General features: G+C 36.5%; 4 protein-coding genes across 4 annotated transcripts; 1 reads left to right on the top strand and 3 right to left on the bottom strand.

Moving 5' to 3' along the window:
* The first annotated feature begins 45 nt into the window (after positions 1-45).
* Positions 46-1490, top strand: LOC142980631 (speckle-type POZ protein-like). The gene has a single exon (XM_076126125.1). It carries the CDS (start codon positions 163-165, stop codon positions 1195-1197), a length of 1035 nt encoding a protein of 344 aa, XP_075982240.1. The 5' UTR covers positions 46-162; the 3' UTR covers positions 1198-1490.
* Positions 1484-2946, bottom strand: LOC142980632 (putative RNA-binding protein EIF1AD). Its single transcript, XM_076126126.1, has 2 exons — positions 2711-2946; positions 1484-2383 (listed from the first exon to the last, which is right to left on the bottom strand). The coding sequence occupies exons 1-2, from the start codon at positions 2831-2833 to the stop codon at positions 2033-2035; spliced, it is 474 nt and encodes a 157-aa protein (XP_075982241.1). The 5' UTR covers positions 2834-2946; the 3' UTR covers positions 1484-2032.
* Positions 2947-3540: 594 nt separating this feature from the next.
* On the bottom strand, positions 3541-17614 carry PolG1 (DNA polymerase gamma, catalytic subunit tam). The gene is made up of 18 exons (XM_076125699.1): positions 17269-17614; positions 16899-17094; positions 15778-15932; positions 15310-15509; positions 14526-14674; positions 13803-14016; positions 12834-13387; positions 12225-12443; positions 11752-11857; positions 11105-11235; positions 10431-10600; positions 8143-8266; positions 7235-7415; positions 5740-5912; positions 5020-5155; positions 4522-4690; positions 4042-4158; positions 3541-3742 (listed from the first exon to the last, which is right to left on the bottom strand). Exons 1-18 carry the CDS (start codon positions 17565-17567, stop codon positions 3541-3543), a joined length of 3495 nt encoding a protein of 1164 aa, XP_075981814.1. The 5' UTR covers positions 17568-17614.
* Positions 17615-18030: 416 nt separating this feature from the next.
* AP-1mu (adaptor protein complex 1, mu subunit) lies at positions 18031-19741 on the bottom strand. The gene is made up of 2 exons (XM_076126041.1): positions 19608-19741; positions 18031-19448 (listed from the first exon to the last, which is right to left on the bottom strand). The coding sequence occupies exon 2, from the start codon at positions 19439-19441 to the stop codon at positions 18173-18175; it is 1269 nt and encodes a 422-aa protein (XP_075982156.1). The 5' UTR covers positions 19442-19448; positions 19608-19741; the 3' UTR covers positions 18031-18172.
* Positions 19742-20225: the final 484 nt, after the last annotated feature.

Genomic DNA, 20225 nt, shown 5'->3' with positions numbered 1-20225 from the left:
TGATTGGTTATAAACAAATCTGTCATTCTGACAGAGCAACATATGTCAGATCGTCGTCAGAACCTGTGGTCAAAACAAAAGTATTGATTTCAAGTTATTTTGATAAGAACTCGATAATAGCGATTATTATTATAAAATAAAATATTGTAGACACAACTCATTATGTCCAGTGTCAATTATACAACTCGCACTGAGGGACAGACTAAGATTAACACTATAATATGGAGTGTGCCAAATTTCATAAACATGCTAGAGAACAAATCTATGAGGGAGTTTCGTACTCAAAAATCGGCTGATCCTGCGGCAGATGCAGCCGATTCTCGATTCCAGCTTAAAATTCAGTTCTTAGGCAGAGATAACGACATCATAGAAATATATTATTTATCTCCAAACCCATTGTTTTTGAAGGCAGTTTTGACGATATGTTTGAAACGCTTTGAAGAGCGATCGATAGTCATCAAGGAGTACCACACGGTTCAGGCAAACAAGTGGCAATATTTGGCGACATTATATAAACGAGATATAGCTAGTTATGATGGCAGAGACATTTTTCTTTTAAGTGACGGCAGTTTGCGTCTGAAGTTCCAATTTATGATAACAAACGACATACGAGTAGAACGCGCTCATGAAGTAGAGTCTCAGTTGAGTGAAGACTTCGGGAATTTGCTCCTCAGTGGGTTATATTCAGACATTACCATGAAGTCGGCTGAGAATGTTGAATACAAGGTGCACAGAGCAGTACTAGCATCTAGAAGTGCTGTACTCAAAGCCAATTTTCAGTACAACACTACAGAGTGTGTCACCAATATTATTGAGTCTCCTTTCGAGTCTGAGATTCTGAACGAAGTTCTATCATACATTTATACAGACAAGGCTCCTAGAGTAGATGAGATACCTGAGAGGTTGCTGGCAGCCTCAGATTACTACCAACTTGGTAGATTGAAGAACCTTTGTGAGGAGGCACTTCAGAAAAGACTGACTGTAGATAATGCTCTCGATACTTTACACCTAGCTGATATGCATTCAGCCAATACATTGCGACAGTCAACATTAGAATTTATAAAAGACGGTCATGCGGAACTCATCACTAAAACTGAAGGATGGAGAAACATGGAGTCCGTTCCACTGATCAAAACTATATATGAATATGTTGTGAATGATGATTATGATTTTGAACACAATAACTCTTTGACGTAAACTATAGCTTTAATAAATTAAATTAGGCTTTATAGAGATTACTACCCTTTCAGATTTGGGTGCTGTTTGATTAGAATTTTGAATGTATGCAATCAAAAAATTGTACGTAAATTTAATTATTTATTTATTGTTAAGTAGATTATGGAGAATTCTTCGAATATTGAATTATGATTATGATCTCTACTATCTTAGATATATTTATCATTGTTGAATTGAAATATTTAAATTTGAATGTTATAATCATAAACTTGGGTGATTGGTGCATTGTTACAATAAAAGTCAAATGTATCTATAAAAATGTTTTATTATATTCAGAGAAAAGATTTAACAAGGAATAACAAATTTTTATCAACCTTCTGCAAGTTGTAATGCAAAAGATATGTATATTTTTATCCTATAGCATTTTTACAGGTTAATAATTGAATAGCTTTCCAACAGCCAGACCACAGAGTATTACAAAAATCGAGCATAAATTTTACACATATTATTTGTTAGATAGAATAATGATGACTTTTTTACACAGAACAATATTAAAAGCTGCATATGATTATTGTTATTCTTCTTTAACCAGCTTTTTTATATAATTGTATAGCAGTCATAATAAAGCAGTACTGAATTGTTTTGACAGCAGTAATGAATATACTGCCTCTAATCAGGCCATTACAAACATGCTTATTATATCATGTAATTTTGACACATTCTCACTCATACATGACATAGTTTGCAAGTTTGTTATGGCCTCAGACTGAGTATAGTTCAATTGATTACTAACATTTAATTAGTTTCATAACCTACTGTAAAGAGGTAAGTTTCACAGGAATAACAAAGCAACACTTCATTTATCACCAACACCATCACTTTGGCTATCGGAGTCTTCTGGCGAGTCACTATCACTGTCACTTTCACTCTCATATGTCACAACCGGTTTCCGATTAGTATTCACAAATAAGTCATCATCGTCATTTGTATTTTCTTTCTTACTGTCCTCAAACTCTTTAGGCCATAGATTATTTTCTTTATAATATTTTATAGAGTCCTTGTTCATTATTTTCACTATTTCTGCTTTCACTTTATCTCCTTCTGCAATAGGTTCTACAAGAATGTAGTCACCTCTTTTCACCCAGATGTTTTTTCTGAATTTGGTTGGCATTGATACCAGGTATTCTTCGCCAGTTGGTGTAGTAATCTGAAAAAGTGCATGGTGGTAACTGATAGAGCCTTAAAACACGATTTTGGTAAACCTGATACTCTACAAATAGTTTGGTTGAACGTAAACCCACACTGAGGTACCTCAGTAACTATTTTTACAGTATTTCATTCGAATAATGGTTGAGAGTTTGGAAGAAAAGCGTGCGTTGTGTGCGTTAAAGGTATTGAAGCTTGAATGAATGTTTCGTCAATGTTTACATTACTAAATAGTGAGTTATCTAAATATTTGTCGAAGAATTCAATGTGAAAATGAGCCGTAGTTATTTAACAATGCATAACAACCAAATAAATCAAGTTATCTCACCTCGTGTAAGTTATTTCCTTTACTTTTCAAAACTTTGACGATACTTTGGTTCTCTTTAGGCAGTTCGTAGTCATCCCACAGTGCTTCGTTCATAACATGTTTCCGTTTAGTTACTTTCGACATGATGAGTTTTTGTTGACATTAATATCAGAATATGGTTTTATACGCTATTTATGTTCATATAGTATTTTGTTTTGATAAGTTTCACACGTTTGTGCCGTGTTTAGGTTATTCAAGTTGTCAATACTGTCAATGTCAAATTGTCAACTTGGTTCGGTTCGTTCCAGTTCTAAATATTTCATTTTAAAGCGTAAGTCGGCGGTTTATTAAAAGACGGAACTTTTAGAATTAGTATTGAATTTGCAATCAGGTCAATAAAAAATTAGACTTAAGGCGATACATAATAAGTTTTAGAATTACGCTTGAAATAACGTCTGTGTACAAGTGGACCACGAGCAAAATTCATTTCTTTCTGCGCAGTGTAATATGAGATCGAGTTAAATGGATTGGCATTATGTTAGTCTAGCCCGGTTTTATGGCTATCGAAAATGGGATGTATCAAGTGCTTGCTATACCTTCGGCATAAGAGGTGTGGCTGACATCCATACTAATATTATAAATGTGAAGGTAACTCTGTCTGTCTGTCTGTTACTCAATTACGCCTAAACCACTGAACCAAATTGAATGAAATTTGGTATGGAGATATTTTGATACCAAAGAAAGGACATAGGCTACTTTTTACCCCGGGAATTGATGGAAAATTCAGGTGGCGGACGAAGTCGCGTGTAAAAGCCTGTTACAAATAAAATAAAACTATTTTAAGTCTTTCGTTATACTTTTTTATTAGCTTTACATTTTTCTAAAACATCAAAGATATTTAACGATTCTCCGTTTGGTATTCCATAGCCCTTTTCCAAGCCGTGAGGATTAGACGGCGTGGTACAGCTCAAGTTGGATTCCTTTCTCAATACTTGGTCAACTTCCACTGATGTGAAGAAGGCTACTGACAACGGCAAATCATTTAAACCCACTCTGGAAAGATAAAGATCAATTTAACAGTAGCAGACCTGTTTTATAAGTAGTATACTCCCCAAATATGGAGTCTCATCGTAATGCTATAGTTGATTTAGACATCTTCAACAATCACAATATTTCGATCGATTTATACAGAACTTTCCTCATGAATAAGTCCTACTTTATTTATGCTTCTTTTATCAGTGAAAAGCACACGGTAACACGCTCAGTCATTTTGACTTGATCGTGAGCAGGCAAACTAAGAGACGTGACGGGGCCTTTTTTAGAACATGTAATAAGTAAGTTGTGTGACATACCTTTGTGAACAAAATGCTCTTGTAAGTAGGTTGGTCATTTGTAAGGCTAGTGCTGTCTCATACTTGTATTCTTCCGGCACTAAGTATCGCACTTCGTCGTGAAAGCTTAGGCAGAATCTGTTGACAAATAAATAAAATATTATAATAAACAGTAAAAACAAGGCAAACAGCAACAACGTGAGGGTGGGGACTGTGGGAAGCACGTTAAATACTGAGGTCCCTACTTTTTTCCCCAGGTCGATCTAAGTGTTATTAGTAATATAATGTAAACTAGAAGAGATCCCATCCTTCGATTCAGTAGGAGGCACAGTAATAGGTTAAAAAATAAACATCAATTAGAATAGTTCTTGATACTTCGCCATAGGCTTGCCCCCATTACATCGTACTGAGTTGGATTGACATTGTGTGTTTATGTGTGAATTTCATTCACCTCCTTCAGGTATAAATACACTTATTGCACTAATCAATTTTAAGTGTTACCTGGCTTTCGGCGCGAGATGCGTCATGCTCACCAGCATGAGGTGCAGGAAGTCGGCGGCGGCGCTCTGCACGGCCCAGTTGAGCCTCGTGCCGCCCCACCGGCCCTGCGCGTGCTCCAGCGCGCGGGACAGCCGACCTGACAGGAACGCTGTCGATGGACCTTCCGAATCTAAAGATATATTTTTTTTTTGTTAAAATAATTACACTTGTCATTTGATTTAATAACGTATATACATACGTGTATACGTGCACGTATACATCCGTACATCCGTACATTTCTTGTCTTATTAAGAGGGTAAATGAAATTTTGATATGAGGCAGAATCATAATAATATAGTTTATATATTATTTAATTGCAAATTAAGTTCTAAAATAGACAGACCTTTATTTGGAAAAGGACTTTAATTTAAATCGTCTCACACTGTTTTTTTGCCGTATGCGCCTCAATAGGGACAAAGCGAAACAATTTGTATAGATCAATGAATAATGTGTACGTACCAGCGATTTCCTCAAGTTTGTTGAACATATCCGATTCCGTTCCACCGACCCATCGTGGTCTTTCAAACATCTCCTCTATACGTTTACCGCTCAGTTTCGCCAAGCGCATAGCCTGATAACTCGTCATTTGTACTTCCTACAAACAAAAACAACAAACAATTCTAAAAACAAAAATCTATTATAGGCAAAATTATGTCGTCTTTTCTACAGATATTTGTCAAAAAACGTTAAAATTGTCATCGTCATCTTCGAATACCTTTATTCAAAGATAATAAAATACTGCAAAACGACGTCTACGACGTCCACCAGAGGCGCTAATCAGATTTCCTTCCAAATCACCCTCATCGGCGGCCAGATCCGACCAGTCCTTCTCAAGTGCGTATAGGTCAAATATTATTATCACGTAACTTAGCTTTGTAAGCTACAAAAGGTCTGGGAAGGGTCATACATACTAATATTATAAATAAATGCGAAAGTAACTCTTTCTGTCTGTCTGTCTGTTACTCAATCACGCCTAAACTACTGTACCAATTTGCATGAAATTTGGTATGGTGATATTTTGATACGCGAGAAAGAACATAGGCTACCTTTATACCCCGGGAAAATTACGCATTCCCATGGGAAAATTAAGGTGGCGGACGAAGTCACGGGTAAAAGCTAGTATTCTATAAAAAAAAGACATCCAACCGGCTATATCTAAATACAGATTAATTTAAATACCTGTTCACTCAAATCTTCCTCCATAAATCCTTCCATGTATTGTTTCTTGAGCTTGTAGACGCGCTTGCCTTTGGTCGAGGTGAACATTTTAGCTGCCTTGCTCTTCGCTTCTGATATTGTCATGGTTGGGTTGAACTGCTTGAGGAGACGTTCAGCGAAATTTTGACCAGCACCTGTATTATAAGGAATTGTATTGCATTTCTATTTTTACTAGATACAGATAGAGAATAAGTGACACACATTTTCCATTTTTGGTAAATAACACTAAAAGGTGCTGTTGGTTTCTGTCGTTTAATAGTCATCTAAATAAAATGAAATAAAGTCTAAGATTTTGTAGGTCTCTAGATGGGGAAGAAAACTAGAAATATTTTCAAAATAATCCCATAATGGTGGTAATCTTTCTGGAATGGGAAAGAACATTCAGGGGCCGAAACAAGTTCCATGGTCGAAAATACTGATTTTACTGACCAAAAATTCAATAATACTGACCAAATACTGACCATTTCCAAACCGTTTCTTGGATGAATGGTGTGAAATATAAAGCCAATGGCTCCACTATCCCCATAGCCAACCAGCACCGCCTTTTTATTGTGTTAAATGTCCAATAAACACCAATAAACTCCAAAAACGCTAATATACTCTAATAAACTCCGTTGAACACCAAAAACTCTAATAAATTTTCGATCAGTTCTTACGAATTTTCGATCAGTTCTTACGAATTTTCGATCAGGTCTTACGAATTTTCAATCAGTTTTTACTAATTTTCGATCAGTTCTTACGAATTTTCGATCAGGTCCTAAAAATTTCCGATCAGGTCCTACGAATTTCCGATCGGGTCGCGAGTCACGGAGTCATGACGCGAGTTGAGAAGTTTTTACCCATTCCAAAAAAAGAGTGCGCGACACCGCTAAAGAAGTTTTCACTTCAAAATTACTGATTTAAAAAAAACTGTGTGTTTTGAAAAATTTTGTGAATTTCCTATTTTTTTAAGTAATGCAATGCTTTAATATTTACGTAGATCAACCACATAATATAGAGCATCCAAAGCAGCCCTCATGCAGATATCATTACTGGGCAAATCGAGAATGTAAGATTGGCCTACAGCAAAGGAAAACCAAAAAAATATTGAGTTAGGAAAAATACTGACAATACTGACCGATTTTCAAAAATACTGACTTTTACTGACCAGGTCCAAAATTACTGACTTCTACTGACTTTACTGACCTGTTTCGGCCCCTGAACATTAGACATTGAGACAATCAATTGGGCCTGGGATAAATTTGTTTGGAAATTCTTCAAAGATCGATTGATGAAAACCAGGAGTTTCATAGCTGGTATTCCGAACTGGCGGTAAATTCACTTTCTGTATCATCGCCTATCATAAGTTTCAGCATTTGACCTAAATTAATCATTTGAATAAGTACGCAAGAGGTATCTTCATCGAGGTTTCTATACACTATTGACCACTAACCACAGGATAAGAAGACTCACTCACCATATATCCTGGCGTAGTTGATGACCTTGGCGTGGTCCCTGGACACGGCGGCGGCGGCGGCGGTGAGCGAGTGCAGGTCGGAGCGGCGCGCCTTGTCGCCCGCCAGCACGGCCCAGCCGAACGGACTGCCGCCGCACATGCCGATACTACTATCGCCTAGTAATGCTGCTATCCATAACTCCTGAGGATATGGACAGAAATGTAAACTCCTCATCAAAAAATAAAAATAACAGAAACATGTGCAAGCCGTTGCGAGAAAAGTAAAAACAAGAGACGTAGAAATGTATAATAGAATACGGGAATGAACGCAAACACGCATTTTACCTTAAAATGCCTAACGTTTCGGCGCAGGTTGCACTCGCCGTGGTCGCAGGCTGTATTTTAAGGTAAAATGCGTGTTCGCGTTAATTCCCAAATTCTATTACACATTAAACATGCAACGCGAGACTTTAAAAGTTATGAAGACACGTAGGAAGTGAGTGCCGTTGTCATTACATAGGATACCGTCACTACGTCTCATCTCTAAGCTCTCTCTTGCTGCTATATTCAGAGTAAATCAGACACAAAAAGTTAAGTGGCGCATAGTATAGCTACCGTCTACAGGTAACAAATTTACACGAGGAACCATACTGACTAGCATTAATACGTATTCTGATTTAAAATCCTTTGTACACAAGTCGCTTGAAGATTAAAATGGTTGAGCATCGAAGATTTCAGTAGCCTTGTACGAAAGACCTAAACCGCTTTCGTGACGTCACGATTGTAGGGGTTTTCATGAAGCTTTTAATGTACAAGAACAAAATTTATAAAAATGTATTATTAGTATGTCAAAAGTATTAAAATATAAAAGCGGAATTATTTTTTAAATACTTGTTTAATCGCATATTATAAAGAAGTATTAAACCGACCTGTGAATCAACATCGGCTCCTACAAACTTGTACCCCGGCGGCGCCTGCACCATGGCTCGTAGTTCAGAACCGACGCGCTCCTTCTGTGCGTTGGACGCGGTCATCCATGTTGGCTCACTAGCACTGGACATCAGATAAAGTAAAGTTTAATATTTTTATTGTTCTCATTAATACAGGCAGGAAAGAGATGGCCGAGAAGGATCTAAAGAGGATTATATGAATGAAAATTATGTATTTGAATATGCAGAAATGAAATATTTGGGTAAAAGGGAAGTATATTTTCCCCGGAATCAGAAGTGTTAATAATATCCTTTCACGAATGTGGAGTAAAGAGTTATTTAGTATACCAAATTTGTGGTATTTTGGCCAAGCACTTAGTATCATACGAGAAAAATACTTTCAATTTTAAGTTTTGGCATAAAAGTTATACAGACTGTTTTAAGAGCTATACCAAATAGACAAAAAACATTGTAAATTTAATAAATTTCAACAACAAAATCATGCAACTTAGTATACTTCTAGCCAAGCATTTCTTCTCTATCTTCTAAACTCCAGGGGCCGAAACAGGTCAGTAAAGTCAGTAAAAGTCAGTATTTTTGGACCTGGTCAGTAAAAGTCAGTATTTTAGAAAATCGGTCAGTATTGTCAGTATTTTTCCAAACTCACACATGTTTTTTTTTGGTTTTCCTTTGCTGTTGGCCAATCTTACATTCTCGATTTGCCCAGTAATCATATCAGAGGGCTGCTTTGGATGCTCGATATTATGTTGATGATCTACGTAATATATATGTTACTGTAAAAGCCCGAACAGTGGTAAATCCTAAGATTTTAAGGTAAAACCTAAGATTTACCAACTCTCAATGGTAAAAGTCCGAACAAGTCGGAGTTTAAAAACTGTAACATATACAGTATATACAAAACTCCTTCTTCATAACTATGGAACGGTATAATTATATACCGTAACATAGTTATAAAGAAGGAGTTTTGGGCAAAGCGACATGGGTAAGTTAGGTTAGAAGGAAGAAAAAAAATAACGACAAAGAAAAAAAATAAGAAAAAAAATAACGAAAAAAAATAACGAAATAACGACAAAGGCTGAGGTGGGAGCTTCGCTTCGCTCGCTCCCACCTCAGCCTTTGTCGTTATTTTTTTTTTAAACTACCCAGCAGGAATGCAATGCAATGCAGAAAAGCACCCCGCGAAGCGGGGCTCCGGCGACATCTCGACATCATCAAGTGAATAGAGGTAAAAGTTCGAAATAAAATAATTGTTCGGACTTTTACCATTGAGTTGGCAAATCTTAGGTTATACTGGAAAATCTTAGGATTTACCACAGTTCGGGCTTTTACAGTAACATATACATGTATTGAAGCATCACATGACTTCAATAGAACAGCAAATTAAAATTTACTATTTTTTTTAAATCAATATTTTTGAAGTGAAAATTCTTCAGCGCCGTTGCGCACTTTTGCGAAACTTCGTAAGACCTGATTGAAAATTCGTAAGACCTGATTGAAAATTCTTAAGACCTGATTGAAAACTCGTAAGAGCTGATTGAAAACTCGTAAGACCTGATTGAAAATTCTTAAGACCTGATTGAAAACTCGTAAGAGCTGATTGAAAACTCGTAAGACCTGATTGAAATATCGTAAGACCTGATTGAAAATTCTTAAGACCTGATTGAAAATTCGTAAGACCTGATTGAAAATTCTTAAGACCTGATTGAAAACTCGTAAGAGCTGATTGAAAACTCGTAAGAGCTGATTGAAAACTCGTAAGACCTGATTGAAATATCGTAAGACCTGATTGAAAATTCTTAAGACCTGATTGAAAATTCGTAAGACCTGATTGAAAATTCTTAAGACCTGATTGAAAACTCGTAAGAGCTGATTGAAAACTCGTAAGACCTGATTGAAATATCGTAAGACCTGATTGAAAATTCTTAAGACCTGATTGAAAACTTTATTAACAAAACTTTTTAACACACTAAAAAGGCGATGCTGGTTGACTACGGGGATGGTGGAGACCAATAACCGAAAATAAGCTTTTTAACAGTCTTAAAAAAAGGATTTTGACTTCTCAATTCGACTGTATTTTTTGTTATTTCACACCATTCACCTGAAAAACGGTTTAGAAATGGTCTGTATTTGGTCAGTATTTTTGAATTTTTGGTCAGTAAAATCAGTATTTTCGACCTCGGAACTTGTTTCGGCCCCTGAAACTCTCGGTTAATTAAATATCTTTATCAAGCACAGAATCAGATGTAAAATGTGTCTATTCCACGTACCGTCGCGTGAGTGTCCCAGCTACAACAATCTGCGGCAGTATGGCGCCGTACTGCCGCGCCCCGCGCAGCGCCGGCGGCAACAACGAGTGCGGCAACCACACTACTTGCTGCTCCAGGATACGAGCGCGGTTGTTGCGCCAGTACGACATCATGCGACCGAATGTTAACACCTAGTATAACAATCAAATTTCAAACAAAATGTAGACTAGTCATGTTGTCATCCTATGTACAGCCCGCCGATCGATCTCTCAGGTTAAGCACACATGTCGAGGTTGATCATTGGATGGGTAACCATATTATATATTCGCGTTCCTTAGTGTTTCGGGAGACACGCTAAATGAGTCGTCCCGGCTGCCATTGTCAAAGATCTGTGACAGTCGCACCCAATAGTCAGAAGCTTTAAAGTCTGACAACCAGTCTTACCGAAGAGTATCGTGATAGTTGTTCCATGTAAAGTGCATTCGGCGAGACTGAAAGCCGACTGCAAAATAGTCGGAAGAAAGGCTAAGCTGAGGATGGCGTGTAAAATACGAATAACATAATTAAGTAACAAACCTCCTTATATATAAACTTCCTCTTGTATAATATTTATACGATACGAGCTAACAACAAGTTGAACACCTAAATTTATCAGGTATTTTTATAAATACCTTAGTCTTAAGTGCATAGATTACCTTTTCAGCTTCATTTCCCTGCGCCGACAGCACGTTCTGACTGAACATGTCCAAGAAATCTTTGGCTAATGGATTACCCACTTTGTACTTAGGACCGTCCTTGTGAGGTAGTCTTAGGAAATGACAGCAACCTGGAGAAAAGTCATACAAAAATATAATAGTATACAGTAATATACTATAATCATACAGTAGGTGGCGAATTCAGGGTTGATGTTGGATTGGGAGAAAGCCTAACCCCCGGTTCCTGAGATACATTTAGCGGTAGTTTATCTATTCAGTAGCGTTTTTGTTAATTTAAAATAAATTATAAATTAAATGCTTTGCTGTATAGTATCTAAAGTATGTTTGTGAGGGGAGGGCGGTTTAAGTGACAAAACTTTTACTCAAATTTTTCTATTAAATAATGTTATCCAGAGGGGAGCAATCCCCTCTGGATAACATTATTTAATAGAAAAATTTGAGTAAAAGTTTTAAAAATGTTTATTCATTTTAATAGTACTTAGATTATTCTTTCAAAATTACACTTTGTCCGACCCGGGGCCACAACCCTGTTCTTCGTGATACGCAGTCTCATACGTTACTGTAAAAGCGAAGGGATAAAAGACCAGGCGGGTCATTTAAAAAGAGGGTGAGTTTATAGTACATACCTTGTACTTGTATACCACACCATACTCCGAGACCATGGTACTGATTGGCTGCTGCTTGTTCATCCACTTTCTTCCTCGCGTAGTACGCACGTCGGCCTAGATCCTCCTAAAAACATGTCCCACTTATAAATAAAAATAACCAATTATTATACATAAGAAAAGAGTCTCTTTCCGATATTAAAAAGGACTTAGGCTTGAATCCACCAAGTAGGTCTATATAATAACTGATAAAAGTCCTCAAGGTCCTAATTGGATAGGTAACTAGATCAACAGAAAAATATTAAACTTGTACTTCACATTACGTCATATTACTAAACCGAAATATGTTTGGACATTTCATAAAAGGTAGCTGGTAGTCAGCTATCCCACAGGCTAGTTTTGTTCGATCCCTCCCTCGTTCGAGAGGAGACACTTTTCCAGCATGAAAGTAATAGATTAAATATTCTTATTATTAAATTAAATGGAAAACTTACATCAACAGTCTTAGGCAGGCTATACACATCAGGTTGAAACTCGCTCTCCTTACAGAACATTAGTGGACATTTCTCTAACAATTCCTGTAATGGTACGAGCGGTTCCTCAGCGTCGTCGGCGTGTTGGCGACTGAACGGGACCAGGAACCCCCAGCCTTCCGCCTGGATGTAGTGGAGCGGGTAGCCTTCCCAGGATAGACGGAGGAGTTTGGGTGTTATCTGAAATAAATACGATTGTATGACAAGATGTATGGATACAAATGAAGTAAAAAAATTTTAGGATTTGTAATAAGTGGTGTTCTTTGGCTTAAATAGGAAAAAGCGTGATTGTATGAATGCCAATGATACCGTTTCGTGGACAACTGCATATATTCAACGAAAAGGCTATTTACAGTAATTTCTATGAATTTATGGGTTGTTAAATAGGAGTATTTTATTGAGTTAGGCATTTTTTTCTAGAGAGAGAGAGTGAGAGAGAATTATGTCAGCAGCTATTTTAATTACTACAGATAAATTCATGGTAAGTGTAAAACTGGAAATCTGACCGAATTGTTTTTCATTTTTAATGTAACATTTTTATTTTTCTATACATAGAGAGTACCTTATTACCTGCATACTAGTAGTTATATTGTTAGCACCCGGCGCCCAATCGGGATCTTTACCCGGTTTGGTACAAAGCTTCCTGTACCACGCCGGATATCCGGCCAAATAAGGCTTCTTAACCGGCAATAAATCACCCAATTCATACAAATCTGCAAACTTATTATTTAAATCTTCTATAACTTTAACATTTTTTGTTTCGTTTTCACTTTCAAAACATTTCAAGTAATCCTCATTTAATGAATCAAAACTCTTTGGATCGCTACTATTATTTTTCTGTTCCATTTTCAAATCCATGTCAATGTCATTATCAATTTTGACAGGTTCATTTTTTAAAACTTTTTTCTTTTTGGTTGGTTTTTTTAATTTGAGTGTCTGTGTCGACCAGTCTTGGTCCCACATCCATAAATCCTTTTTGTAATCGTCATTGGCCATCATGCTGCAAGCTTCATCTGCTTTTAGAGAGAGTAGTTGTCTTGATTCTAGTTTTAGGTCTTCGAAGACAGTTTCGGCTGAATCTATGTATTGTAGCCAGTTGGAGTTTACAGGTAGATATGCCGACCCTGGAACAAATATGATCATTATTAAATTGGATTCGTACATGAGTGTAGTTGCGAAAATAATGCGTTGTAAAGCATTTAGGTAAATTACAAATGTGAAAATTTGAACCGAACCACGTTATTAAACATTTCAATGAAATTCAAAAAACCAGACAATTTTAACGTATTTCCACTGTTATTTATTACGAAAATTCTTTCCTTACATGGCAGGACAGAGTAGCTACTTTTGAAGCTAGTATAAAACAAACGTATGTACGTATACGTACGTGCACGTTCGTACGTATTCGCTATCGCAGCTTAATCGTTAAATCTTGCCTAATACCAATATGGCGGCTCAAACGGTGAGAAACAGCAAACATGCATTTTATAATGATCATTCTTGTTTTTTATAGTTCATTTTTATGAACTAACGCCTCACCTAATTCCAACATGGCGGCCAGTGTGACAGGATGCGGGAATCTCTCAAGAAACAGCGGGAACAACTGCGTGAGTACTTCGTGTGTGGCCACGACGTCTGAAGCGCAGTACTGCATCAGTCTATCAAAGTGTTCGTGAACGTCTTCCATAGTACCTTCCACGAAGATGTCCCTTGTTTCTTTGTCTATAGGCGTACCGCAGTATAGGTTGTGTACCTGAAAGTTGTATAATATTTAAAAAATATTGATTTTTCGATCTCGTAGATAGACTTTTGAATGAAGAATTAGACCTGTATTCGCTACTTACATGTATTGTTTATGTACAATCGTCCAAACTAAATAAAAATTTTGAAAAAGGAATAAAGAGATTTTTTCGTATCGGAATCGAGTCTTAAGACCGCAAGCAGTGATATACCATAAGTGCCTGTCATGATTTGAGACTCCTATCCTATTTCTACGCGACTACAATGAAGGGTTATATTTTTTTGTGGTATCTTTACTTTTATTTCTTTTAGGGGTAGGCAAAAGCACCAGCATTTGAAACTTATCAGTTTCGTCATTGCCAATGATAGTACCACATAAAAGGGGGCAAGCTCAATTAGGATAAACCCAGCATTTTGACAGACACGGGAATCGAATCCCAGACTTCGTAACTACCTCCCAGTCATGAACACCACAAGCCGAGGGGCCAGGCAGAGATATGATATATAAATCTGTAAGTATACCTCACTAAGATTATTAAGCGAGCTGATCTCCTTCCAGTCATCATCAGAGGGGTGTGGTTCTTTATTCTTAGCTTTAAGCACTGTCCGCTGGTAGCTCGTCACGCCGCTCACGCTCACGTGCATTGACATCGTGTCCATGAAACGAACACCTGAAAATATATCCATTAGGTTTTAGTAAATATGGGTAAGAAAAACTATACAACCTGTAACATAATTAACGCACATCCTGAAATTAGTAAGTTCAGAATCGGTAGCTGAATCCATCCCACTATGACTGCCTCCGTGGCGCAGTGGTTTAGGTCGCCACGCCGATACCACGGGAGGTCGTGGGTTCGATTCCCACACGGGACAATTATTTGTGCGATCCACAAATAATTGTTTCGGGTCTGGTTGTGCTTTGTGTCCGTTGTTTGTATGTTTGTAAAAGTCCCCGCGACACAAGAGCAATTCTTAGTGCGGAAGTTGTCTTTTTTTAACTGAACTGACTTCTTTCCAAAAAAAATTTTTTTTTGTTTAGAAATACTTGAAAATGTAATAAAAGAGAAATATATCATGATGTTTCCATTCAATGTTAGAGCAAGCGATAATACATACATAACTTCGAAAAGTCATTTGTGTGTTGCCCCAGATTCTAAACCTCTAAATAGGTTCTTGCCCACTTAAGTGGGAGGTGCTAACTTATACCACTCGGCTTTTGCTGCTGGTATTGGGGGATTAAAGTAAGTTAAATATTGGATGTTTTTTATTTTTCTAGCATAAAATAATCAATGATATGGATTTTCACCTGTTCTTTCCAACCAATACTGTTCTTTGATCTTAGCTCTGTCAAAAGACACATTATGCCCGACCACTACTCTGTGCCTGCTGGTATCACCACAAGGCTGCATTCCATCTGTCTCTAACGGAATCAGGTCTTCATAATTTATATTGTCATATACTTCGTGTGGATTGTTGTTGGCTAAGGGTTCACTTATCCACCCATACCTGAAATTCATGATAATTATCAGCAAAAATGTCTTCATGTCAAACAGTAACAGTGAAAGCAAAGTTTGTTTGAGTATTTGGCCATTTAAATAAGTTAAACTTTCAGTGCATAATGGCTAAGGGCCAGGGTAAAATTACAGGGCTAGACAAATTTTATTAATTACTTTTGTAATTTGCTTGGGCTACATATTATTATAAGACAATTGAAGAAAAAAAATACTCTATATCTTTGAATCCTTATGCACTTCAAATAGTAGACACAACTCACCATGCATGAGGAGACACAGCACAAGCCAGTGTGGGTCTCTTGCCAGCCGACATGAGAACTTCCACATCAAATATTATAGCATCATCAGGAGGACAAGGCACTATCTCTTGACTGTCACCAGTATATTTAGTCCAGCCAGCTGACTTAGACCATTTCTGTAGACATTTTAAATCTTTTTATTTTGAGACTAAGAAAAATGTTAATTAACTATGCCAATTAATGATGAGACAGAATCATAATTTAAAAATCATTTAATCCTATACTATAACAGTACATTGGAAGACTGCCTGTCTACCAGACCTGATAAATGAAGGAATATTCAACCAATAGGACAAAGCCTTTGCTTGTGCAATGCTATTGGTCCTACTGCTCGTTTTCAGTGGTTCAATTCTAATTAATGGTGGTGAAAATTTATATTTCTGGGTGTAAAGCAACCTTGCTTTGCTCCTCTGGACAGGTAGTCTTACACCAGAAATAAAATATATTCTATTGATCATAAATCCAAGGTTTGTTTTAAGCATTTATTGACAGAAAATGGGAAGTGGTTTCATATAGACAGCTGGTAGGTATAATAAATCCATACTAATATTATAAATGCGAAAGTAACTCTGTCTGTCTGTCTGTCTGTCTGTCTGTCTGTCTGCTACTCAATCACGTCTAAAGTACTGAACCAATTTGCATGAAATTTGGTATGGAGATATTTTGATACCCGAGAAAGGACATAGGCTACTTTTTACCCCGGGAAAATGACGCATTTCCCGGGAAAATTCAGAAAATTCAACGAAGTCGCGAAATATCAATATTATAATGACATTGAATTAACAAAATTACGTTGCCATGGCAACTGTTTTAATGGCGGATATGTCTTAGCGCAACTTCGTTATAATAAGAGATATAAATAATTTTGAGAATATTTTTCGTGAAAAAAAAGGATATTTTATATCATCACGCTACGACCAATAGGAGCAGAGTAGGTAACAGTAAAAAGTGTTACAAAAACATGGCCTAATATGTGACGCAAGCGAAGTTGCGCTGGTCAGCTAGTAATATATATATTCTTTATTTTTTAGACTAATCTACTAATAATACAGCTTAAATCTTTAAATATCATAACAAAATACCTTTGGCATTGGTGGCAACTTACAGCTAGCCAATGTTTTCAATAGCTCTCTGTATGGAGCACATTGTCTCTCGCCTATGTTATAAAAATGTTCCACTACATCAGCACCTTCTAGCTTTGGCAGTTTTAACTCTACGTCGGGCAAATGACTGCACTTTTTGTAGTCTATACCATGTTTGAGGAGATCGTTTTGACATCTAAAATTACATAAACAAATTATGAAAATATTTAATCAGATGCTTTATAATACAGCGTAATTGTTGCTGTACTGGTAGTGTACCCAGATTAAATGCCATGGCAATTATACGCTGGATATTTAGCAAACTTAAGTAAAATAAATTGTAAAGTGGTTATACAAAATGTTTGTTTACCTTGTTATAATATTTGAATCTACTTTTTGACTAGGAGTTTTGAATAGCTGTTCATAAATGTTCTTCGATATCATCTGAATATTAACTTCGTTAACTCTAAATTCCGTCGAATTGTTGGATATATCATTGTTTGTTTCGGCTTCCGAAACTTTTTCCTTTTTGAGGTTATTTGTTTTGTTTTCATTATTCTTTTTAATTATCACAACTTCACTTGTTGGAAATATATCAGAATACAATCTACGATTGAATACACACGACTTTATTAAGTTCCTATGCAAAATTACGTTTGTGCCTTTCATGTTTTGTATAAATAAACATTCGCGGGCTTGCACTTTGAAGCTCGTTTATTGACACTAGTGACAGACTCACGTTCAGAAATCGTCATGTTGTTTCTAACAATAAATTCCGAATGTTTTGGTAGACATCAATATAATATAGGTATGTATATAATAAATCGAACCTACATTAAGATTATAGACTTCTTTGGCATTCAAAACTGAATTTTAAATGAAACAAATTATGTGAACTGTAACTTTTTATAAAACAACTAGGTTTCCAAACTAGGTCATGGGTGTGCCTGCAAAAAATGTTGAGAAAGTATCTACCTATTAAATACAATTTATTGATTACCAAAATGATATTGACTTTGGCACTTAGTAAACAATAAGTGGTATATTTTAGTAAATACTTCAGTTTCATTATCAAGAATCAATGTATGACTGTATCAGGCAAGGATTGATAAGGGGCAATGTAAAGACATACTTTGAAGAATATTAATTTATTGTAGTCAAAACAAATACATAATACTACATTTTAATACCTATAATTATTAATAATGCAAAATAGACAACTTGTAAATAACATAATATGGTGCTTCTTATATCTATGGAATGTATTAAAATGATTAATTAGTTCTTAATTGATAGTCTCCATTCTGTGTGATGTACCGCACCCATGGGAGAGCTTGGTATCCACTCTTCTCAATGATTTTCAAGTATCTTACTTGAATACCAGAAGTGGTAAAGTAAGGAATCTCAAATTTGACTTGGATTGGTGGTTTTCCATCAACCTCTTCACACTCAACTGATGGTAGGCCAAAGTGGGCTCTCATTAAGTACTCCTTGCCTCCAGGGAATGATTTGATAGACCAAGTGATTGCATTTTGCTCCGGAGTGTACTTCACACTGCCTATAGTAGTTTTGAATTTTGGAGAGTCAGCATCGGCTGGGACGGGAATTATAATCTCAACGTTATTAGCAGTAGAACGCCTCTTGAACTGTGACTTAGCTTTGATCATGTACTCAACACGAGAATGAGCATGACGCTCAATGACTGACTCGATCCAGATCAGGGGTTTCACATGTGTGTTCAATCTGTATGACATCAGCTCAAATTCACCATCAGGTGGTATGAAAGAAATGGTCCTGTCATTCTCAAAGCGGGACAACCTCACGCACTGATGGAACTTCACATCTTCCAGCTCCACAGACTTTGACTTCCCACGACCAGTGCTCTCAAACAACACCTTGTCATTTAATCCCAAACGTAATTCAGGCATTCCGGACAAATACACTCTCATTTTAATTGCCCCAACAATCTCACTTCTCAAGACATTGCCATTGCAGTTAGCCAAGAGGTTCACAGATTCAATAACATCTAAAAATACTTCATTCTTCCTGTATTTAATACCTTCAGACCTCCAAGACACAGCATTTGTAACTGCCATTGGTATACGAGGCTGCATTTCCAGTTTATGGCCTTCTTGGGTAATGTACTCCTGCAGTATCTTGCTATCAGTAGTCTGAGGGTAGCCAAAGTCAATCAATTCATCCAACAACTCGTATATAACAACGAAATTGTCGCGAATACTTTCCTCCTCCAATTCTTTGAAGTATTCTGTCATGACTTCAACAATTTTGTACAGGAATACAAATACCAGAGCAATATTAGCATTCTTCTTGGTAGTGGACACTATGTACAAGTTGTTTGTCTTGATGTATGCGAAGGTGCACTCGCTTGTCTGCAGGAGAGGTGTAAGCATTCCTTCTTCCTCTTTTTCCATCAATAAAGGCATAAACTTATCTATGACGCCCAAGTCGACATCGCCACGGTAGTTCCTCGAAATGAGGACTTTACCCTTCACATCCAAGATATATATCGCCGAAGAAGACATTTTTTATCTGAAAAACGCAATCATCAAGTTACTCATAGCCAAATTATGGTAGTACTACACCCTTCGTATCGATCAGGAAAACTGTAAAAATAAGTCAATATTCATGAAACTTAATTACTGAGTGTTTAGGAACGCTTCCATTGTATCAAAATTTGTAGTAACTTACGTGAAATTCACAATTATTTCATTAAAATATCTACATTATCTTCAGCAAACATACGTGTGAAATAATCTGGTGTAACACACGTCAAGAAAATCAACATCTGAAGCATTAAATTGACAGGAATCTGATGACGGCGCGGCGAGTCCATCAATATGAAAGGGATAGAAAAACAAAAATTAAATCGAGCAATCACGGATAAAGGAAAAACCAATGTATTTCTAAATTAACTAATTAACTAATAAACAAATAAACCTACAGAATGGATTAAAAGGAAATGGCTCAAAGTAAACCAAAACAAAGAAAGCAACGGAATTCAATATATACATTTAATATTTTACTTTATTTAAACTGTATTTAAGTAACTTTATAAGATATCAGAAATTAGTTTTTTTAATGCCGCTGTTACCTTTTTATAATAAAAGTAACGTAATTTTTTCAAAAAGTTAAAATTTATCCGTGATATTCAGCATGTTCACTAACCAAGATGCAACTCTGTGTTAATTCCTCTTATAAAAAGTCCCAACAGACATTATAATGGGTATTAAATTACCGAGTAACCACTACCTATCGCGTTCCAGGTACCAAATGTGTTCTATTTATTCTGTATGTGACATGACAGGC

Source organism: Anticarsia gemmatalis, chromosome 18 (genome assembly GCF_050436995.1).
Source record: "Anticarsia gemmatalis isolate Benzon Research Colony breed Stoneville strain chromosome 18, ilAntGemm2 primary, whole genome shotgun sequence".
Classification (NCBI taxonomy): domain Eukaryota; kingdom Metazoa; phylum Arthropoda; class Insecta; order Lepidoptera; family Erebidae; genus Anticarsia; species Anticarsia gemmatalis.
Note: the sequence above shows the minus strand (reverse complement) of the source record. Positions and strands in the feature narration are given on the sequence as shown.

Coding starts and splice junctions, on each gene's coding strand:
- LOC142980631 (XM_076126125.1), top strand. CDS start 163: ATGTCCAGTGTCAATTATACAACTCGCACTGAGGGACAGACTAAGATT.
- LOC142980632 (XM_076126126.1), bottom strand. CDS start 2,833: ATGTCGAAAGTAACTAAACGGAAACATGTTATGAACGAAGCACTGTGG. Junction 2,384..2,710: donor AAGGAAATAACTTACACGAG/GTGAGATAACTT, acceptor GCACTTTTTCAG/ATTACTACACCAACTGGCGA.
- AP-1mu (XM_076126041.1), bottom strand. CDS start 19,441: ATGTCTTCTTCGGCGATATATATCTTGGATGTGAAGGGTAAAGTCCTC.
- PolG1 (XM_076125699.1), bottom strand. CDS start 17,567: ATGAAAGGCACAAACGTAATTTTGCATAGGAACTTAATAAAGTCGTGT. Junction 15,933..16,898: donor AGTTGCCACCAATGCCAAAG/GTATTTTGTTAT, acceptor AAATGTCTACAG/AAATGGTCTAAGTCAGCTGG. Junction 4,159..4,521: donor CATCTCGCGCCGAAAGCCAG/GTAACACTTAAA, acceptor ATTTGTCAACAG/ATTCTGCCTAAGCTTTCACG.